This window comes from Vipera berus (genome assembly GCF_964194415.1).
Source record: "Vipera berus genome assembly, chromosome: 2".
NCBI classification, from domain to species: domain Eukaryota; kingdom Metazoa; phylum Chordata; class Lepidosauria; order Squamata; family Viperidae; genus Vipera; species Vipera berus.
The window spans coordinates 99,069,689-99,087,405 of record NC_138203.1 but is presented as its reverse complement, the minus strand read 5'-3'; the positions used below and the strand labels follow the sequence as shown (position 1 = coordinate 99,087,405).

At 37.4% G+C, this 17,717-nt stretch overlaps 1 protein-coding gene across 2 annotated transcripts in view; it reads left to right on the top strand.

Moving 5' to 3' along the window:
- Window positions 1–10,530, top strand: part of PAX5 (paired box 5) — a 261,003-nt gene extending 250,473 nt beyond the window's left edge. For both annotated transcript variants that reach the window (XM_081318426.1, XM_081318427.1), the window contains exon 10: window positions 9,823–10,530. In XM_081318426.1, coding sequence (XP_081174552.1) covers window positions 9,823–9,899 — 77 coding nt within the window. In that variant the 3' untranslated portion in view covers window positions 9,900–10,530. The remainder of the gene's footprint in view (window positions 1–9,822) is intronic.
- The last annotated feature ends 7,187 nt before the right edge of the window (window positions 10,531–17,717 follow it).

Here is a 17,717-nt window from a genome sequence, read left to right as displayed (position 1 = left end):
TTAATTGAATGCAATAATTGAAATACATTCAACAACTTATCTTATCTGAACAAATCAGCTTCTCTAACCAGATATCCTTCATATGTTTCCTTGCCTATTTGTTCAGGAAATATGAGGGTTGTTTGTTTTTTTGGCTATGTCTGTGGGATTTATTATATCTATTGCACATTTCCCCGTTTTATTGGAAATGATCAATTTCTGGACAAAAGGTAATATAACAAGAAATGTTTAAAACTTTCTCCTAAGGCCATCTATTTCATAGGGTCTTTTGTCCCGAAATGCAGTGTTTCTGAGAGAGTAGTAAATGAAATACTAACCCTAATCAGTCATTAATATTGCAGTTTGTTCCGTGCAATATTTTGAAGAGCTTTTAAAATTAATTAACTAAAACAACAACAAAAAAATTAATACACAAAATTATAAAAGAAGAAAAAGCGTACCCCTCCAAAAGCGCACAAGATGTATATAGTATTTACAAACATCAGTTCACTGAAACCATGATTAGTTACAGTCATCCATAACTGATCTATTTTGATCCACCCTGCAAGGCACTGAATAGATTCTCCTTGTTTTACTTGCCAGCCAAACTGTCCCCTGTTACCATCATGCAAGATAATGTTGTTCTTAAAGTGGAAAAGGCTGATGCAAGGAAAGAAAAAAATACATCATGTTTTTAAAACACTTGAGTTTACCACTGTTGAACCAAGGGAGCTAATGTGGAAGATTAGGTATTAGATTTAATCAGATTGTTTTTGGGATACTATTAGAAGATGATCCCTGTACGCACCCCTTTGAATTGTCAGAAATAAGGAAATATATTATTGCAAATTATTATGATATAATACAATGATAAATTATTATTTACATTGATTTGGGAAAGCAGTGGTACTCAATATGAGCTATACAAATGTAATATGATCCCCTTATCTCATGTTTGAAATAGGGTGGAAATTGATGGTTTCAAGCTTCAGAATTATAAGCTCTTAGGAAAACTTTTCTTGGGCTTTTCTTGGTTTTCAGCTGCAGCCTGATAGTGGATAAGACATAGGTTTTCTCCAGTGCTTTTTTTGTAAAAGAAAAAGGTGCCGGAACTCACACATGTCATACAACCCACCTTGCCTACCCTACAAGGTTCCATGCAAAAAAGGTGCCGGAACTCCGTTCTGAGCGTTCTATGACAAAAAAAGCCCTGGTTTTCTCTGAGTTGGATGTTTGTTAGTAAAATTTGCTATTTTATTATTGAATGATTTGGGGAAGGCACCTTATGGACAAAGTGCAGAAGGTGTCAGCATGCTGGTGTCAGGCAAAATGTGTCTGTGGAGATTCTCAGTCATCCCAAAGGTGCTTTTCCAAAAGGCAACTGGACTTTCTTGATTTTTTTTTCTCTTGAAAACATTTCACTTTTCATCCAAGAAGCTTCTTCTTGCTCAGAACTGAAGGAAGTTCTTGGATGAGAAGGGAAACATTTTCAAGAAAAAAACCAAGAAAGTCCAGTTGCCTTTTGGAAAAGCACCTTTGGGTCAGGCAAAACATATTTCTCTTTGAAGGACAAGTGAGGATTTCTTATAGCCTCCTTCAGGGAAAATGTTTAGGGAACAGAATTCAACTAGTGCCACAACATGATGTCAGTGAACTCCTGGTCCCTGACAGCATAGAGTACATAGGATCAAATTGGGAGGGTCTGGATCTGTTCTTATGGTGAAATGCATCCCAGCTTAAAAGAAGTGATTGGGAATGAGAAATTGGGGAGATGAGTATTGCTTAATTTTACAAAAATGCACGCTATACAGAATTATATGCCAGAAACCTAATCTGTTTTACAAGGGTGGTAAAAAAGCAGAATATATACTTGCCAATGGAATCTTGTTGGAGCGCTGGAGCCAAATAGAACAGAGAAATATATTCAGTTGGTAAAGAAATCTTATTGTTTAGGACAATTCAAGAATCAGTTTCCAGTTGGTTCAGCTTCTGAATCTAGGATCACTCATGATTTTGACTATAGGTAGTCCTCGACTTACAATGCTTTGTTTAGAGATTGTTCAAAGTTACAATGGCACTGAAAAAACCTGATTTACAACTGTTTTTAACACTTACAACCATTGCATCAGCCCCCCCCCAATTCTGATGATTGACAACTGACTCATGACACTGGCAATGTCTCAGGGACACGTGATCCCCCTTTGCGACCTTCTGACAAGCAAAGTCAATGGGGAAGCCAGATTCACTTAACAACCGTGTTACTAACTTAACAACTGCAGTGATTCACTTACCAGCTGTGGCAAGGAAGGTTGTAAAATGGAGCAAAACCCATTTAACGAAACTCTGTCTCATTTAGCAGCATAAATTCTGTACTCAATTGTGGTCATAACTCGAGAACTACCTGTATATTCAGAAGGTGAACCATTTAGCCCTTATTCTTGCTTGTATTCTTTTAAGTAGGATATGATAAAGGACCACCATTAACCTGAATAGGGCATGGACTGAATACAGCCATTTGAACCTGTCTGTTGTTCACTTGGAGAGACCATCAGTGAGTTTCCAGGTGGTTTTGAGATCAAGATTTGAAGAAATTGGCAAATCAGGAATAAATTAGAAGACAAATAAAAAAGAGATGGAGGAGTAGAAACGGTGGGATGGAGGTAGACTAAAATATTTTTTCATACTTCATATGAAAAAATACTTCATACTTCTGCTCATTTTTATTTTACCATATTATAATAAAGCAAGCAAGATTTAATCAATGTTAGATATCAAGTATTAACAATAATATAAAGAAAAACAAATCAGGACAAATATTTTAGAAGTTCTTTAACAATGATTATTGATTAAAGAATTCAATTTCATTTGATTTTTTTAATTAAATGTCTTTGTTTAACAAGATATATTTTAATGCAAATGTTATAGTAATATATCTTTTATTTCCTGATCATCCTTGTTGTATCAGTACTTTGTGACCTCTTCCATTATGAGGTATTCTGCTTTTCCTTTCCTAAGGAACATTTGTTTTTAGGGTGCTTAAGGTAAAGGTAAAGGTTCCCCCGCACATGCGTGCTAGTCGTGTCCAACTCTAGGGGCCGGTGCTCATCTCTGTTTCAAAGCCGAAGAGCCAGGGCTTGTCTGAGGACGTCTCTGTGGTCATGTGGCCGGCATGACTAGACACCAAAGGTGCACGGAACGCTGTTACCTTCCCACCATAGTGGTCCCTATTTTTCTACTTGCATTTTTACATGCTTTCGAACTGCTAGGTTGGCAGAAGCTGGGACGAGTAACAGGCGCTCACTCTGTTACGCGGCACTCGGGATTCGACCTGCCAAACTGCCAATCTTCTGATTGACAAGCTCAGCGTCCTAACCCACTGAGCCACTGTGTCCCTTAAGAATACAGGGCTTTTCAACCTGTGGTACAGGTACCACCTGTGGTACATTGGTATCTGGCAGGTGGTATGCGACCATCCTAGAAAAGTGGTAGCGGGGGAGGGGAACTGAACTGGTGGGAGCACTGCACAAGCCTGAGCAAGAGACAGCTGGAGCTGCAGGGCTATCAAGGCTCAGTGGAAGCACCAGGATCAGCACTTCTTCGGGGCTGTCAGGGCTCAGTGGAAGTGCCAGGATCAGCACCAGTCTCCAGCTGGAGCTCGGCGCTGAACCTGGCGCTTCTGCTGAGCCCAGAAGAAGTGCCAATCAGCTGGAATGTTGCAGCATCTCCAGGGTCTTGCGATTTACATTCAGATACTTGGCAACTGATTCATATTTATGACGGTCACAGTGTCCCAGGGTCATGTGAAGTGACCAAAACCTGCTGCAACCACCCAGCAGATGGGGGAATAAAAATCAAACACCCTCCCACCCCACCCCCGCTGCCAATCCTCAACAGAAATGCTCACAACAATGAAAACCTCGGACAGGAGGAAGAACACTGCTGGGCGGGCAGGCAGGTGTCTTGCTTGGCTGTGGCTTGGGGGGCACTTTTTTCAGTGCCATTGTAACTTTGAACAGTCACTAAGCAAATTGTTTTAAGTCGAGGACTACCTGCACTTCATCACTTTTTTCTTTTCTTTTCTTTTCTTTTTTTTTTTTGGTCATCAAGTTTTTGACACCTTGCTAGGCGACTGGTGGTACTTGGATGTTGCCATATCCTAAAAGTGGTACAATGGGTGAAAAGGTTGAAAAGCCCTGCTTTAATAGACCTTTCTATGTTCCAATCAGTTTTTCAGCTTTACAATAGATTCTAAGAACACACTTTATTTCCCAGCCTGCATAAAACCCTATAGTAAGCTGAAGGATGGATCAAACTGAGCAATCTAATCAGAATTTTGAGATGGATTTGCTTTTCACACTATTTGAAAGTTCATCTGATGATCACATAAGAAAATCTAACATAAATCATTGTGCTGATGCCAGTAATCTTGGCCTAGGATGTTTTTTTTTTATTTTGGTAATATTCAGGTACTGCAGTAACTTATCATAGTGGTATATGAGCGCCTTCCTGTGGTTTCTTAAATGACCTGACTGACATCTGCCATGTGTCATAACTTAGAGGCTCATACCCTTTAGATTCCAGTAAAGTGAGATTCAGTTGACACTGCCTCTCGTAGGACTTCTGCTGTAACTCTGCTGGATGTAATCAGATCTATTGTTCATAGACGAGGAAATGAATGTAGCTTAAAAACATGTTGTTATTGAAACCATATAGGTCTTTTAGGTGTGTTCCCCCCCCCCTTTCTGTGCTTTGCTTCCTCTGCACAATACATGCTCTCTTCTGTAAGAGGAGGCAAAGAGTGACAGAATATATCACTTTGGCATTTTTTTTTATTTCTAGCTTGTGTAATTGAACGCTGGCACAACATTCATTTAGAAATCTTTATGAAAACTGTGTTTGGAGCTCAAGCACTGAAGTCGTAATGGCTGCCCTAGTTTGTATGAACACACACACTCACAACCCCAAGAGGTTTCAGCCACTGAAGCCTAGCGCGCTTACATGTTTAAAGTCTACTTAATACAAACATGTTAAAAGTGGATAATAGCAACCCAGTCTAATGAAGAAAAATGATTCAATTTCATGCTGGTTTGTTGTAATAACTTCTTTAACATTTTAACTCATTACTTTCGACTTGATGTTGATCTCATTTGATGCACTGTTCTCTCTTCTGTGCTGATGTGATTTGTGCACATTGTGAATTGTAAGCAAGGCTGACAGGTCTCCCTTTTGGCTACACCTGAGCTATAGATATACTTATAGAGAGAGTTGTCGGTATAGAGGACAGTGTCATAAGGGTGACAATATTGGCATGATTTCAGTATGAGGCAAAAAGGTGTGGAATCAGTCAGTTAGGATTAGAATCAGCACTTCTATGGGCTTCTATGAAAGGATTAGGGAACAAGCAGAAGTCAGAAATGATTGTGTCAAGAAATAAATTGATGATAATATGAATTGGAAAGGAAAAATGACAGAAGAATGGACAAATTTATTCTAGAGGAGAGTGTAATGACAGGGCAAAAGAGTGAATGTTTTGGAATGTGATGTTTTCATTTTTCACTTTAAATACAGACCTTTTTGATTTCGGTACAGAAATGTGAACGGGGGGAAAAAAGTCCAACTCAGCAGATATATAAAATGCTGCCAGGGAGCTACAGAGAAAAATTATATGTTAACAGCCAGATTATTTTAAAAGCATCACGTAGTAAAAATGGATCAGAAGGTCAGCTTGAAGAAGGCAAAAGTTGTAATCTCTTGAAGGAAGTTCTACTTTTTAAAACCAAGTTTTTAATATGGTCAATATAATTAGATCTTTAATAATTTTCTTTGTTTAATAGAGGGTTAGGTCTAGAGTAATTTGTGTAATATGGCTTCATATCAATAATTATGGGTATACAAACTGAGGAAGTCAAGCAGGAAGGCAAACGTTAAATACAATCAAATATATTCTAGTGATTGGGGAAATATCTATGTATTTCTGAGAACTGGTTTACCATTGTGCATTTGATCTCTTATAAGCTGATGACCTTCCATTGAATATGAGCACTGTCTTGTTTAAAAATTGGAGAGTGGAACTAGTCTCTGATGGTTACTCTATTACATCCTTGGGTTAATGAATGAATGCATAAACGTCAAGACAAGAAGGACAATGCATTGGAAAATCGCATAGTACAGGGAATGCATAGATTTCCCTGCAGCTTTTGTGTTCCCATCTCAAAAGTTGACAGCCAGTTTGGTGCGATGCTTAAGGCCTCAGTTCTGGTCCTGGGTTCTAATTCTGCTTTAGGCACAAAGCCAGAGGGGTGACTTTGGACCAGTCACTCTCTCACTCAGCCCTAGAAAGGAGGCAATGGCAAGCTACGTCTGAAAAACCTTGCCAAGAAAACTTGTCCGGGCAGTTGCCAGGAATCAATAACTAAAACAAAGGTCTGTGTGCATGCACAGAAAAACAGTTGGGAGTTACATATGTGGATCATTAATTGGTAAATTTGACCTCCCCACCCTGCATTTTGTACTCCAAGGCTAAGTTGCCATAGGAACTGTGTTGCTTGCCCTGCATCAACAATAGCAAGGTTATTCTACTGCTGTATGGTTCCCTACCCCAATGTTATCTTAAACCATCTTTCATAATCCCTCATTCAGCATAAGCCAATTACAGGAGCTGCAATTCAACACATATGGGAAGCACTTGGTTAAAGCTGCTATTGTGTTGGTTGCTAAGATTACAGCTCATCTAAACAAACCTCAGAATATGAGTTAAGATCCATTTGTTACAGACTTTCCCCTTGCCCTTGTGTCAAGAAAGACATTTATTATTTATTTATTTATTTATTTATTATTGGGACTTATATGCCGCCCTATCTCCCGAAGGACTCAGGGTGGCTAACAACAATAACATACAATAAATATAGAAGTTAAGATAAAATTAAAATTAAAGGCCCCTGTACAATAAATTAAAATTAAAATTAAAATAAATTAAAAATTAGAGTTAAGGAAAGCCAAGCTGTCCCCTTCCCCCTTTCTCCTCCATCTTCCCAAAACACCAGCAGGCTTTCTTGAAACAGGATGTAGAAAATCTTTTTCATCAGTATTGTGCAATACTGCTAGTCTATTTTCACGTGCACATCTGTTTGAAATATTGGCCCTTACACATGTCTTGAACTTTGTGACTTCTTCATGATATCTGTCACTACTCTATTGATTTCTCCCTGTTTCTTCTCCTTTAATGCTGTCAGCAGCGTTTTCTATGACAGGAATGGTTTTGCTGTTAGGAATTTCATTACTTTTCCAGCATGGAGAAAGTGTATACAATTTTATGTGAAAACAAGGCTTTGAAAGAGTTTGAGTGTTTTTTTTTTAAAAAATGAATTTAATACACTGTGGATGATCTATCTCGGGTATGGATTATGTGTTCCCGAGAAACAATTCGTAGTTCGAAGAGGTACAACCTAGTTAGGGCTGCTATTTGACAAATAGATGTTATATTTGAATTTTATCTCATAGTAAAATCTCATAGTATGTGGAAAGAGGAATGTAAGGGTTCTGCTAAAACCTTCCCAGATACTGTTTTCATAAACAGAAACATCTTAAATCTTATTTCCTGGCTCCTAAATTCTCTCCTGCTGTGTTTCATCAATTAGATTTTTTATAGCTAGTTTCTCTGCTGGATGCCTATTGGAACTTTTTAGCAAAATGCTCAGAAATTTTAGCCTTGGATTTTCTTTTCTAGCAAGATAGCCATTTTGACGCATGCAAAATACCCATAATGGAGGAGTGGATCATGAAGAAGGTAGAATTTGCAGAAATGGCCAAGTTGGCTTGTTTGAATAGGGAAGGAGCAATAAATACTTTTTATTTAAAAACAAACAAACAAACCTGGGAGCTCTTTATGGACAAATATTTTTTTTGCTGAAAATTGATAAAAATGAACTAGAGATCTCTGGATTTACTGATTGAAAGGGCTGTATATGGAAGAAGGAAATCATGTAATTTGGGAGGCCAGAAATAATATTAACTATGTAGATTGTGTTAGCTAAAGAAACAATACAATTTACTTCATCCGAATAAGAGATGAGAGATTGTAAATATAACAGTGCACTCAGATAATTTATGGTGGACTTTAGGAATTTGATACACCATAACACCATAACACTTTCAAATGGTCAGATTTTAGCATCTGACAGAACTGAAGAAACTTCTCGGATGAGAAGCTAAACATTTTCAAGAAAAAAAATAAGAAAATCTAGTTGCCTTTTGAAAAGCACCATTGGGACATCTTATCTGTCCATTACCAATATTTTCCAATTGTTCTATTCCAATGTCCGAGACCTGAGACTGAAGTTAATCAGTATTTTTTGTAGCCCCAGATCTTTCTGGATCTTAGATTCAATTCTTGAAAGTCCACAGTTTTATCAGTAGACAAAGTAACAAAATTTAATGCCTTAACATCAGGCATTGCAACCTTTCCATCACCATAGAATCTATAAGGCTGTATGGCAGCAACTAGATTTGGAGAATGTGCTACAGTGATTTATCCATGGGTCTTTCCAAGCAACTATACTGGACTCCTCCAATTTTCTATTCTTGGTAAGGACCAAGCCACGCCAGTCAAGGGACTCCATTCTTTTTAAATTCCTTCAAGTTTACTTACCATGGATATGCCTCTTCCCAGTTGGTGAGCATACTTCCATGGAATGAGTTCGATGAGTAGAGTCTCCAATGGAGCAAATGGAACATGAATATTAAGGAATTGCTTGGATTTTGGAAGGCTTTGAAGATCACCATTTCTCTTCCCCTTTCATAAGTAATTTCTACAGAAAATGTAGTTATGTTATCCATCAGATATAATCTCATAGTCAGCCTCTGGTTGCCCAAAAAACAAGGTGAGCTAGTAATCTACCTATTCATTCAAAAAGAACCTATATACACCTTAATGTATATCTTACCTTACATATTGCTGTAATTTGTTTGCAAAGTCAAATAAAGTAACAACTTTTTTTAGAAAGCATCATTTTAAGGTACAAAATCAAGTATACTTTTGTTTAGACCAGTGGTTCTCAACCTGAGGTCCGTGGACTCACAGGGGTCCGTGATGTTGTCACAGAGGGTCCACGAAGGCTCGAATAAATGTTATGATTTAAATCTTGAGTTAAGACTTGAGTTAAGCCATGGCCACAAAAGGTATTTAAAGGGGGTGTGTGATGAAGAAAAGATTGAGAACCACTGATTTAGACAATAGCAAAGGAAATTAATGATTTAAAATACTGGCCTAAATTTGTCTTTTTTGTAATTAAAGTATTTCTTAAATTGAGATATCCAATCTGGATATGTAGGTAAATCAATGATTTCTAACTGTGTATGGTTTGAAGGAGGAGACATTACTGCCTCATAATTTTAGTTGCATGGGTCCAAGACCGACATGGTGGCCTAGTGGAGTAGACACTTGCCTCCTACTCAGAAGGTTGAGAGCTCAATCTTAGGTAGTAGCAGATGTTTCTCAACTAGGGCACAAAGAAAAATAAATCTGCTGGGAAGTTTTTGTTTCAGAAAGGGCATCCTACCAGTAAATGCTCAGCTCCATCCAGTTGCCCCAACTTTACCCTGAATAAGGAATACAGGGTTGTTAAAAAAATAGTTGCATGGGTTCTCTTAGTAACCTAGTATGATGCAACTAGAGAGGCCCGTCAACTGTGTAAGACTTGCTAAATTTTCTGCCTCATGTTAGGGGTCTGCATAAGACCTAGTGAAGTTTTCAGATCACCTTTTCTGTTTCTGTTGTCAAATAATTTCACTTGCTTGATAAAAATTACAAACTTCTTTACCCAATGCTATCTTTCCTTTCTCTAGGTTCTCCTTACTATTACAGTGCTGCAGCCCGTGGAGCCGCGCCCCCAGCAGCTGCTGCTGCTTATGATCGTCACTGACAAAACAAACCGAAAAGCACATTCACCACATCACGTCAGATGACACCGCTGGAATCATCTAGAGTGCAACTACTTAAATCAAGCTATATGGAACGATAAGAGAAATTGTCCAACCAACCCATGCAATGATTAGAATGTTATTCTTTCAGCTAGGTGAACAGCTTATTACTTCACTGTTTTTAATTAATGGACTTTTTTAGATATCTTAATTGAATTTCCCATTAAAAAACAGGGCAAACAAAGAATTAGTTTTGCTAACATTTGCTGCAGTTTGTGAAATGCAGTAGCCATGTGTAACATGCAGTCCTCTTGCTTTGGACTGACAAGTTGTATCTGGTTCCTCTAGCCATGTTGGGGAATAGGAACATTTCTAATGTTAAACAGTTCCCTATGGGGTATCTCTTTAATGTGTGCATTGTAATACAACATGTAGTTCCAGCTTGGACAGCACGAATTGGGTCTTAATTCAGTGAGTAGGCATTAAAGACAAAAGAAAAACAATGTTCTACTCAAACAGCAAAGCACCAATGTAAATAACTTCTTTGTGTTACTATAGAGTGGTTTAGCATAAGTCAAATACATGGAACAAAGGATGATCTTAAAATACATTGGAAAATGTGTTCTGACAATGGTGCACTGACTCTAAAACTTCAGTAAGCTTTAAAACAACTCTAAACCAGGTTAACATTAACTGGCCATTTCTGGGGCTAATGTTCTTTCTAGAAAAACTATTCTGACAGTCAGGTGAGCATTTGGTAATGAACCTATGAGCAAATGATAGCAAGAATTATCCCCATTTTTACTGTTGAATATTATGTTTATTTCTAATCACAAACTACTATATGGTTTTTGACTTTAAGTCCATTTCAATATAAAAGAAGTAATTCCAAATGACCAAAATCTTATATAAAGTGGTACCTTAGTATTCGACTGCTTCAAAACTTGTCAAATTTGGTACTTGACACATTTTGACCCAAAAATGTTATCCCGGTATTTGTTGCTTGTTTGGTACTTAATGTGCTGTGACAGGAAAAGGGGGACAGCCATGGAGAATGGACAGGAAGTTGGCCATGCCAGGAAGGAAGCTACAAAAGGAAGAGGGGGATGGCCGCATAGGGTGGACGGGAAGTCAGCAGTGCTGGGAAGGTCACTGACATACAAAAAGTGACAGGCAGGAATGTCCTTTTAGGCTAAAACAAAGGGTCATGTGGTAAGTCATGTGGTTTGTTTGGCACTTGTCGTTTTTAATTTTTGACATGCTTCCTGGAACCAATTAATGCCGAGTACCAAAGTACCACTGTACATGGGAAAGAAACACTTATACACAATGAAGTAAAGGTATTATCTCCTATGGCAGAATTTGGGGGGGGGGGTTGTCCTCTTCAAAAAAAAGTAACTTGGGTTTCTTAAATCTTTATAAAGCAGTTTTCATAAAGTTTCAAGATGAGAGGTTGAAAAAGATCAGGGTTACATCATGTCAAGGCTCTCCTGAACTTCCCCAACTGGAACCACAAAATTTCACTAAGAATTAGTTTATTAATAGTGTGGATTTTCATCCTGATATACAAAGAAAGGATTAGTATTTCTATGCTTTAACATTTTTTTCCTATGGTATATACAGTACACTCCCCTTTTTACTATGGTATATACACTCCCCTATGTATAGAATGAAGTTTATAAATGTTAGGGGAAATTGACTTTAATTGTTTATGTTGCCATAAAATTCTCTTCACTCCAAGAACTACTCATTTTATCCATTTTTTTGTTTTTTTAAAACTTATGACCAGTGATGATCTAGTTCAGGGGTAGGCAACCTTGGCTCTTTTATGACTCGTGGACTGAAGTCCACAAGTCTTAAAAGAGCCAAGGTTGCCTACCCCTGATCTAGTTGAACAAAAGGATATGCTTAAAAGAAGCTCTCTTTTCTTATACAAAATCAGTGGGACAGAAGCTGGCCTTCCCAAATTGATATCCTGCATATGGAAAAATGCTCCTTAAGTCTTGTTTGGTTTTTATATTAAGAAATATTCAATGAAGAGTGCTTTTCATAGTATTTCTCAGGTACAGGAAAAAAAAATCTTGTTCCCTGCTTTAATTTTATTTTTAAGGTAAAGTTATATGCATGACAGAGAACCCAAATCTTTGTTGAAAATCTAAGAATGCTCAGATGAATAGGATACTTTAAAATGGAGTTCATATGAAATTATCTTTACACTTTGCCTGGTTATCTTGAATTCTGTTTTTTCTGAGCCAAAATGCATTTATATGTCCCTTTCAAATCAGATACTTCCATCACAGGTCATTGGATGATTCACAGAACCCCAGGGATCCTTTTGCATATTTAATTCAAAGAAATGATTCAGATCATATCAGAGAACGTCATTTAAGACTGACTTTTCCCTAATTAGTGCCCTCAAGAAGGTCTGAGCTACATATTGTTTGCTTAATATACTTGGAAGGGCATCAGATTGAGAGTTTAAGATTTAAATTATAGAAATAGGAAATAGGAAATTATAGGAATATGGAGTCAATATCAATTGCAAAGTTAACCAGCATATTAACTTAAGACCATCCCTGCCCCCCAAGGTTCATAGAAGAGTTGCAAAACCAGATAAAAGGGATTTCCAGATGCCAGTTAATCAATAGATAGAGGCATCAACAACGATCATTCCTTATTAATGAAAAATAGCTTTCGTCTGGCCAACAAATAAATTAATGAGTGTTCATCACATTAAACATATTCTCAGCTTCTGGGTGTTTTTTTAATTAAAAAGAAATTGCCATCTCATGTAGAATTTTAACACATGAATACTTTAGTTGCTGTTTCTTTAGCATGAAGTTTTATAAGGATACTAAACAGAGAACTGCCTGAACCAACTAATTTAAACTGCATAACCAGCAAGGAATCATTATTAGGTTATCTGTAGAGTAAATATGTTATTTGAAACTGTAAGAAAACAGTTTTCTAATCACTATTTACTGGGGCTTTCTCTGGAAGCCTGAAAATAAAGACAACTTGCACAAAATAAATTCCTGGTTAGTTGTAGCCATCATGAGGTGATGTCATTCTCCTTTGTGTAAGTGGAATAACTCCTGTTCCACCCATAAACTATTGATTTCCTTCTAAAAAGACTGCTCTAAGCAGGTAGTCCTTGACATACGACCACAATTGACCCCCCAATTTATGTTGCAAAGTGAGACATTTTTTAAATGAGTTTTGCCTCATTTTACAACCTTTCCTGCCACAGTTGCTAAGTGAATCACTGCAGTTGTTAAGTTAGTAACACAGTTGTTAAATGAATGACAATTTTTTCAGTGCCATTGTAACTTTGAACAGTCACTAAATGAACTCTTGTAAGTCAAGGACTATTTGTGTGGGTATGACCTTGGGAGATAGGAAGAAGAGTCACAGCCTAAAAAACCTCCAGCCCACACAAAAAGGGGGGGTTATGGGATGTATCTCAGAAAGGGTCTCCCTAGTTTTCTACAGAGTAAAAGTAAAGCAGGTGAAAAAATATTTCAGATTCTGTTAGTATAGCCTTACAATACAGCTAGTGTTAAGTACTCATGGTTTATGCTTCTTGCCTGGACTAGCTCAAAGAGCTGAAAATATGTCCATAAATTCTTGTGGATCCTTTCCCAGCAGATCTAAATCAGAAATATGTGGAGAGAGGGCAAAGTTGATGTTAATTGGTGGATGTATAGCAAATGTTTTAACATTAAGCTGGAGTGACCATTTTTACTAAAAGTCTATCGCCTTTTCCATGAAATAAAAAGCAATATTATCTAATCCCAGTAATCCCTAATTTCTAATTATGGACAAATAGTAAAAGATTCCTGCGTCAGACACTATCCTAATGCTATCCTCTCCGGTTTAATGCCAAACCAATTCAAGACACAGAGTCTCTGCAGAAAACCTCTCTGAAAACCACCCAAGAATAGCTCCCCCCCAAGTGTTTTAATTTCTGAAAAAGAGCTTCAGACAGTCCTCTTCTGCCAGCAGGCTTCTATCATATTTGATAATATTAAATCATTGCATCCCCATTACTGTGGTACTACATAGTGTGTATGTGACTAGGAAACCTAGGAGCTAAGAAGCATTAGTACATTTTGTACTTAAGCAAGCAATTTTCAATAGCATTTACAAAGAAATGATGACATCTAACAAAGCCTGGCGAATCAGGAGCAGCCACAAGCAGACTCTGCTTCACTTGCTTCACTATTGCATGCATGTGATATAAAAAGGCAGGGAACTTATCTTGTAAGTTGCAGTCTTTGTCAACTGACATGTCACTGGTGTGATTTATAGCAGCAACTTACATGGTGAGCCCTACCTTTATATTATTTGAGGGTTTTTTTTGGTACCACCTGAATAAGCTTTTACTCTCTTGGTCATCATACGCACAGAGTCAATTCTTGCATAAATATTCAATAATGTGTGTCTCTATTTATGCATATATACACATTGATTATTTATGCGAGGTATGAATAGGAGAGGAGCTCATGAAGAGGGAGAAGAGAATATTGTAAACAGAAAAAAGAACCTACATTTTCTCTGCATTTCATTCTACTTTATAATTCCTGAAAGTTCCATAAGTGGGGAAAGTACCTATTCTTATGTTAATCTGTCAAATGTGGACTATTGGAAGTGTTGACGTGATGTCACCATTTTTCTGTCCCACACATTTCATAAGCTGCATTTAGGTAACATCATTCTTTTATGGTGATTCATATGCAACCAGTTAGTCACATCAAATGATGACAAGAGATCCATCACTATATTTAAGGCTACTTGGCCATTCACTTATCTGAGAATCCCCAAAATACAGTAGAGCAGCAACTATATGCATTTAGTGAAACAGGTGATAGAACATCAAGCAAGAATGAATCTGACTTTTGGGATTCAGGATTCCTCTTTTTTTTTTTTTTGAAAGAGAAAAAGAAAAACATTAGGACTTTGATGTTATCGATGTATACTGATAAAATGAGAGAGAAAGCATATCCATCTGATAATTAGTGCATATACTCATTGTCTAGACAGTAAGTAAGGGTGTTGCAACTCCCCCATCAAGTTTACTATTTTGTTAACCCAAAAAAACTGGGGCTAGTATAAAATAACTCTCTTACAGGGATAAACTGGAGAAAGGAGTTGTGTCAATTTGTGGGGATAAGAAAGTAAGAAACAGAGAAACAAATTTACTGAATTACTTCAGATGTGCTGGCTAGTGGGAGGAAAGAAAATTCTCTTGATGCTCTTTTTTTTCTTTAAGAAAGAGAATGTCCTCCTAGTAATCATTTCCTCCCCCAACAGGAGATGGAATCTTTACTTAATACAAGTTTTACTACTGCTTTTGTTCTAGCACAGGGGTCTTCAGACTTGGCCCTTTTATGACTTGTGGACTTCAGCTGCCAGAATTCCTCAGCCAGCATGCCTGGCTGAGGAATTCTGGGAGTTAAAGTCCACAAGTCATAAAAGGGCCAAGTTTGAAGACCCCTGTTCTAGCAGAACTAGAGAGCCCACCAATTATCCATCCACATAGAATACCACCCTCTGCCTTTCAGTTTCCCCCAGACATGGAAGGGTTGAATAGGAAGTAGGCATCTTGCCCACTACCCAAAACCACTACTCTTGAAAGAAGCTTCATTTTAGTCTGTAACCTTTCTCAGTGGATCCAGTTCCTTCACAAGAGGTCACCCCAGATATTTTCCATGAAAGACTGAAGAGTGATATTATTTTTTGCTAATTATGAGTTTGAGTAAATACATTCAAATCCAATTCGCACTGTATCTACACAGCCATGCTTTGCTTAGAGGTTCAGCTGAGCACCACCTGGGAGATGAGAGAAACATGGCTGCTTCCCATATGCTTATTGTTCTTCTCTAGGCAGGACATCACCATTCAGATCATGAGAAAGGCAATATCTGAACTAGCCTCTTTCACTGTTAAAAACATAGGGAACTTTTTTCATCCATGTGTTTTTAAGAGAGCCATCCTCATTACTCCGTTGCAGTAAAAACCATGACAGTCAAGGGAAAAAGAAACCAAACCACAATATTGTGTTAGATTTTTCATGACCCAAGAGCTGGTTGTTTATGTAGAAGCTCTGTATTCCTATCCTTGAAAGTACAATAGCTTAATATGTATCAATGGAAAATCCAGATAATGTGCCTATATGGGGTTTTAATACAAGTCTCACAGCTTCTGCCTTAACAATTTGGTAGTGAAAACAATTCTTTAAAAAATTTAGCCACACAATGTTCTTCCATTGCTACTGGGTAATAGATAATGTTGTCCCAAACATAGACTACTACTAAATACAGAACTACAGCTAATAAAAGGAAAAGTATTAGTGTATAGTTCCAGTCCTCAAGCACTTACTCTGAGACTTTTTCTCTCCAGCTTTAACTGGGAAGTGCATGGTTTGATGATGACAGTAAGCATTTATATCTGTTAAATCCTGATCGGTTGCTCTCAAAAGATTTGGAGGTGTGACTCTCTTTTGATAAGCCCTAAAAAGAGTGGATGCTTATCTGAAGCATCTCCAGTTCTTTTGAGGTTTAATATTTCCAATGTTTTTCTGGACCTTAAAGCTTCTTCCAGTGGAGCAAGATTTAATTATAAGGGGAAGGATCATGTCTTTGCCATATTTTGAGTAGCTATAACTAATTTAAGGTTAGCTGATTCCAACAACTCTTGTTTAAATAAGACTAAGATTATATATTTCCAGAATTGTTTATCCGATATAGGTCTCTTTTACAAACAGCTAATAGCATTCAAACCAATCTAATTTTAGATGATTCTTTTTTTTATAAATTCATTGATTTTAAAATTTGGTTTACTCAAATGTTCTTGGAGAAGAAGCTCATGAATGAGAATATACACTTTTTGTCTGGGCTGCAAGCAAATATGAATATAATTATGAAGATAGTAAAAGAAATCAATAGCTAATGGTTAATTGCTGCATGCCGTCAAGATTAACGAAAACAGGGCTCTTCAAACCTGGCCCTTTTATGACTTGTGGACTTTAATTCCCAGAATTCCTCAGCCAGGCACGCTGGCTGAGGAATTCTGGGAGTTGAAGTCTACAACTCATAAAAGGGCCAAGTTTGAAGACCCCTGAATTAAAAGAAAGGGGAGTTTTAACAGGATCAAAATCTACCTGAAATAATTTGACTATGAGCATGAGTTACATGACAATGCCAGCTGTAATATATGAGACTTAATACCAGAAATACCTTTATAATTACACTTAATGTGGTTATTTTTTTCTCCATGAATACTTTTGTGTATACTGCATTTCAAGTATAAAACCCAAGGCAATATAGATTATAGGGCATTTTAGGCCCCTTGTATAGTATGTGTGTGTGTGCATTTCTTTGGGAAAGAGTAAAAACAGAATTGCTGAATGAGTCAATGTTTTCCCAGTTACTTTGTCAAGTCTGCAACTATGCTGCCAATCTTTGAAATACTCACACTAAAGTCAGATCAATCCCCTGGATGTGGGTTTTGCACACTCACAGTTTGTACTGCTTGTATCAGGAGGCAACTGTTCTATTACCTCTCAATACATTTTTTGCCAATCTTTAAACAATCTATGGAAAATATGCTTCCTGAGTGGGCTGCACACAACTACTAGGTGGCTACGTTTTTTTTGTATTTCTGCTGCCATTTAGTGGTAGTCTAAATTATTGCTACCCAGAACCAATAAACATAGGGACTTCATCTATAACTAAAACAATCTATCATAGAGGTTTAGCTGTAAGGCCCAGGATGCAAAGAGTTACCATAGATACATCTGAAATCTCAGGCATGTTCTG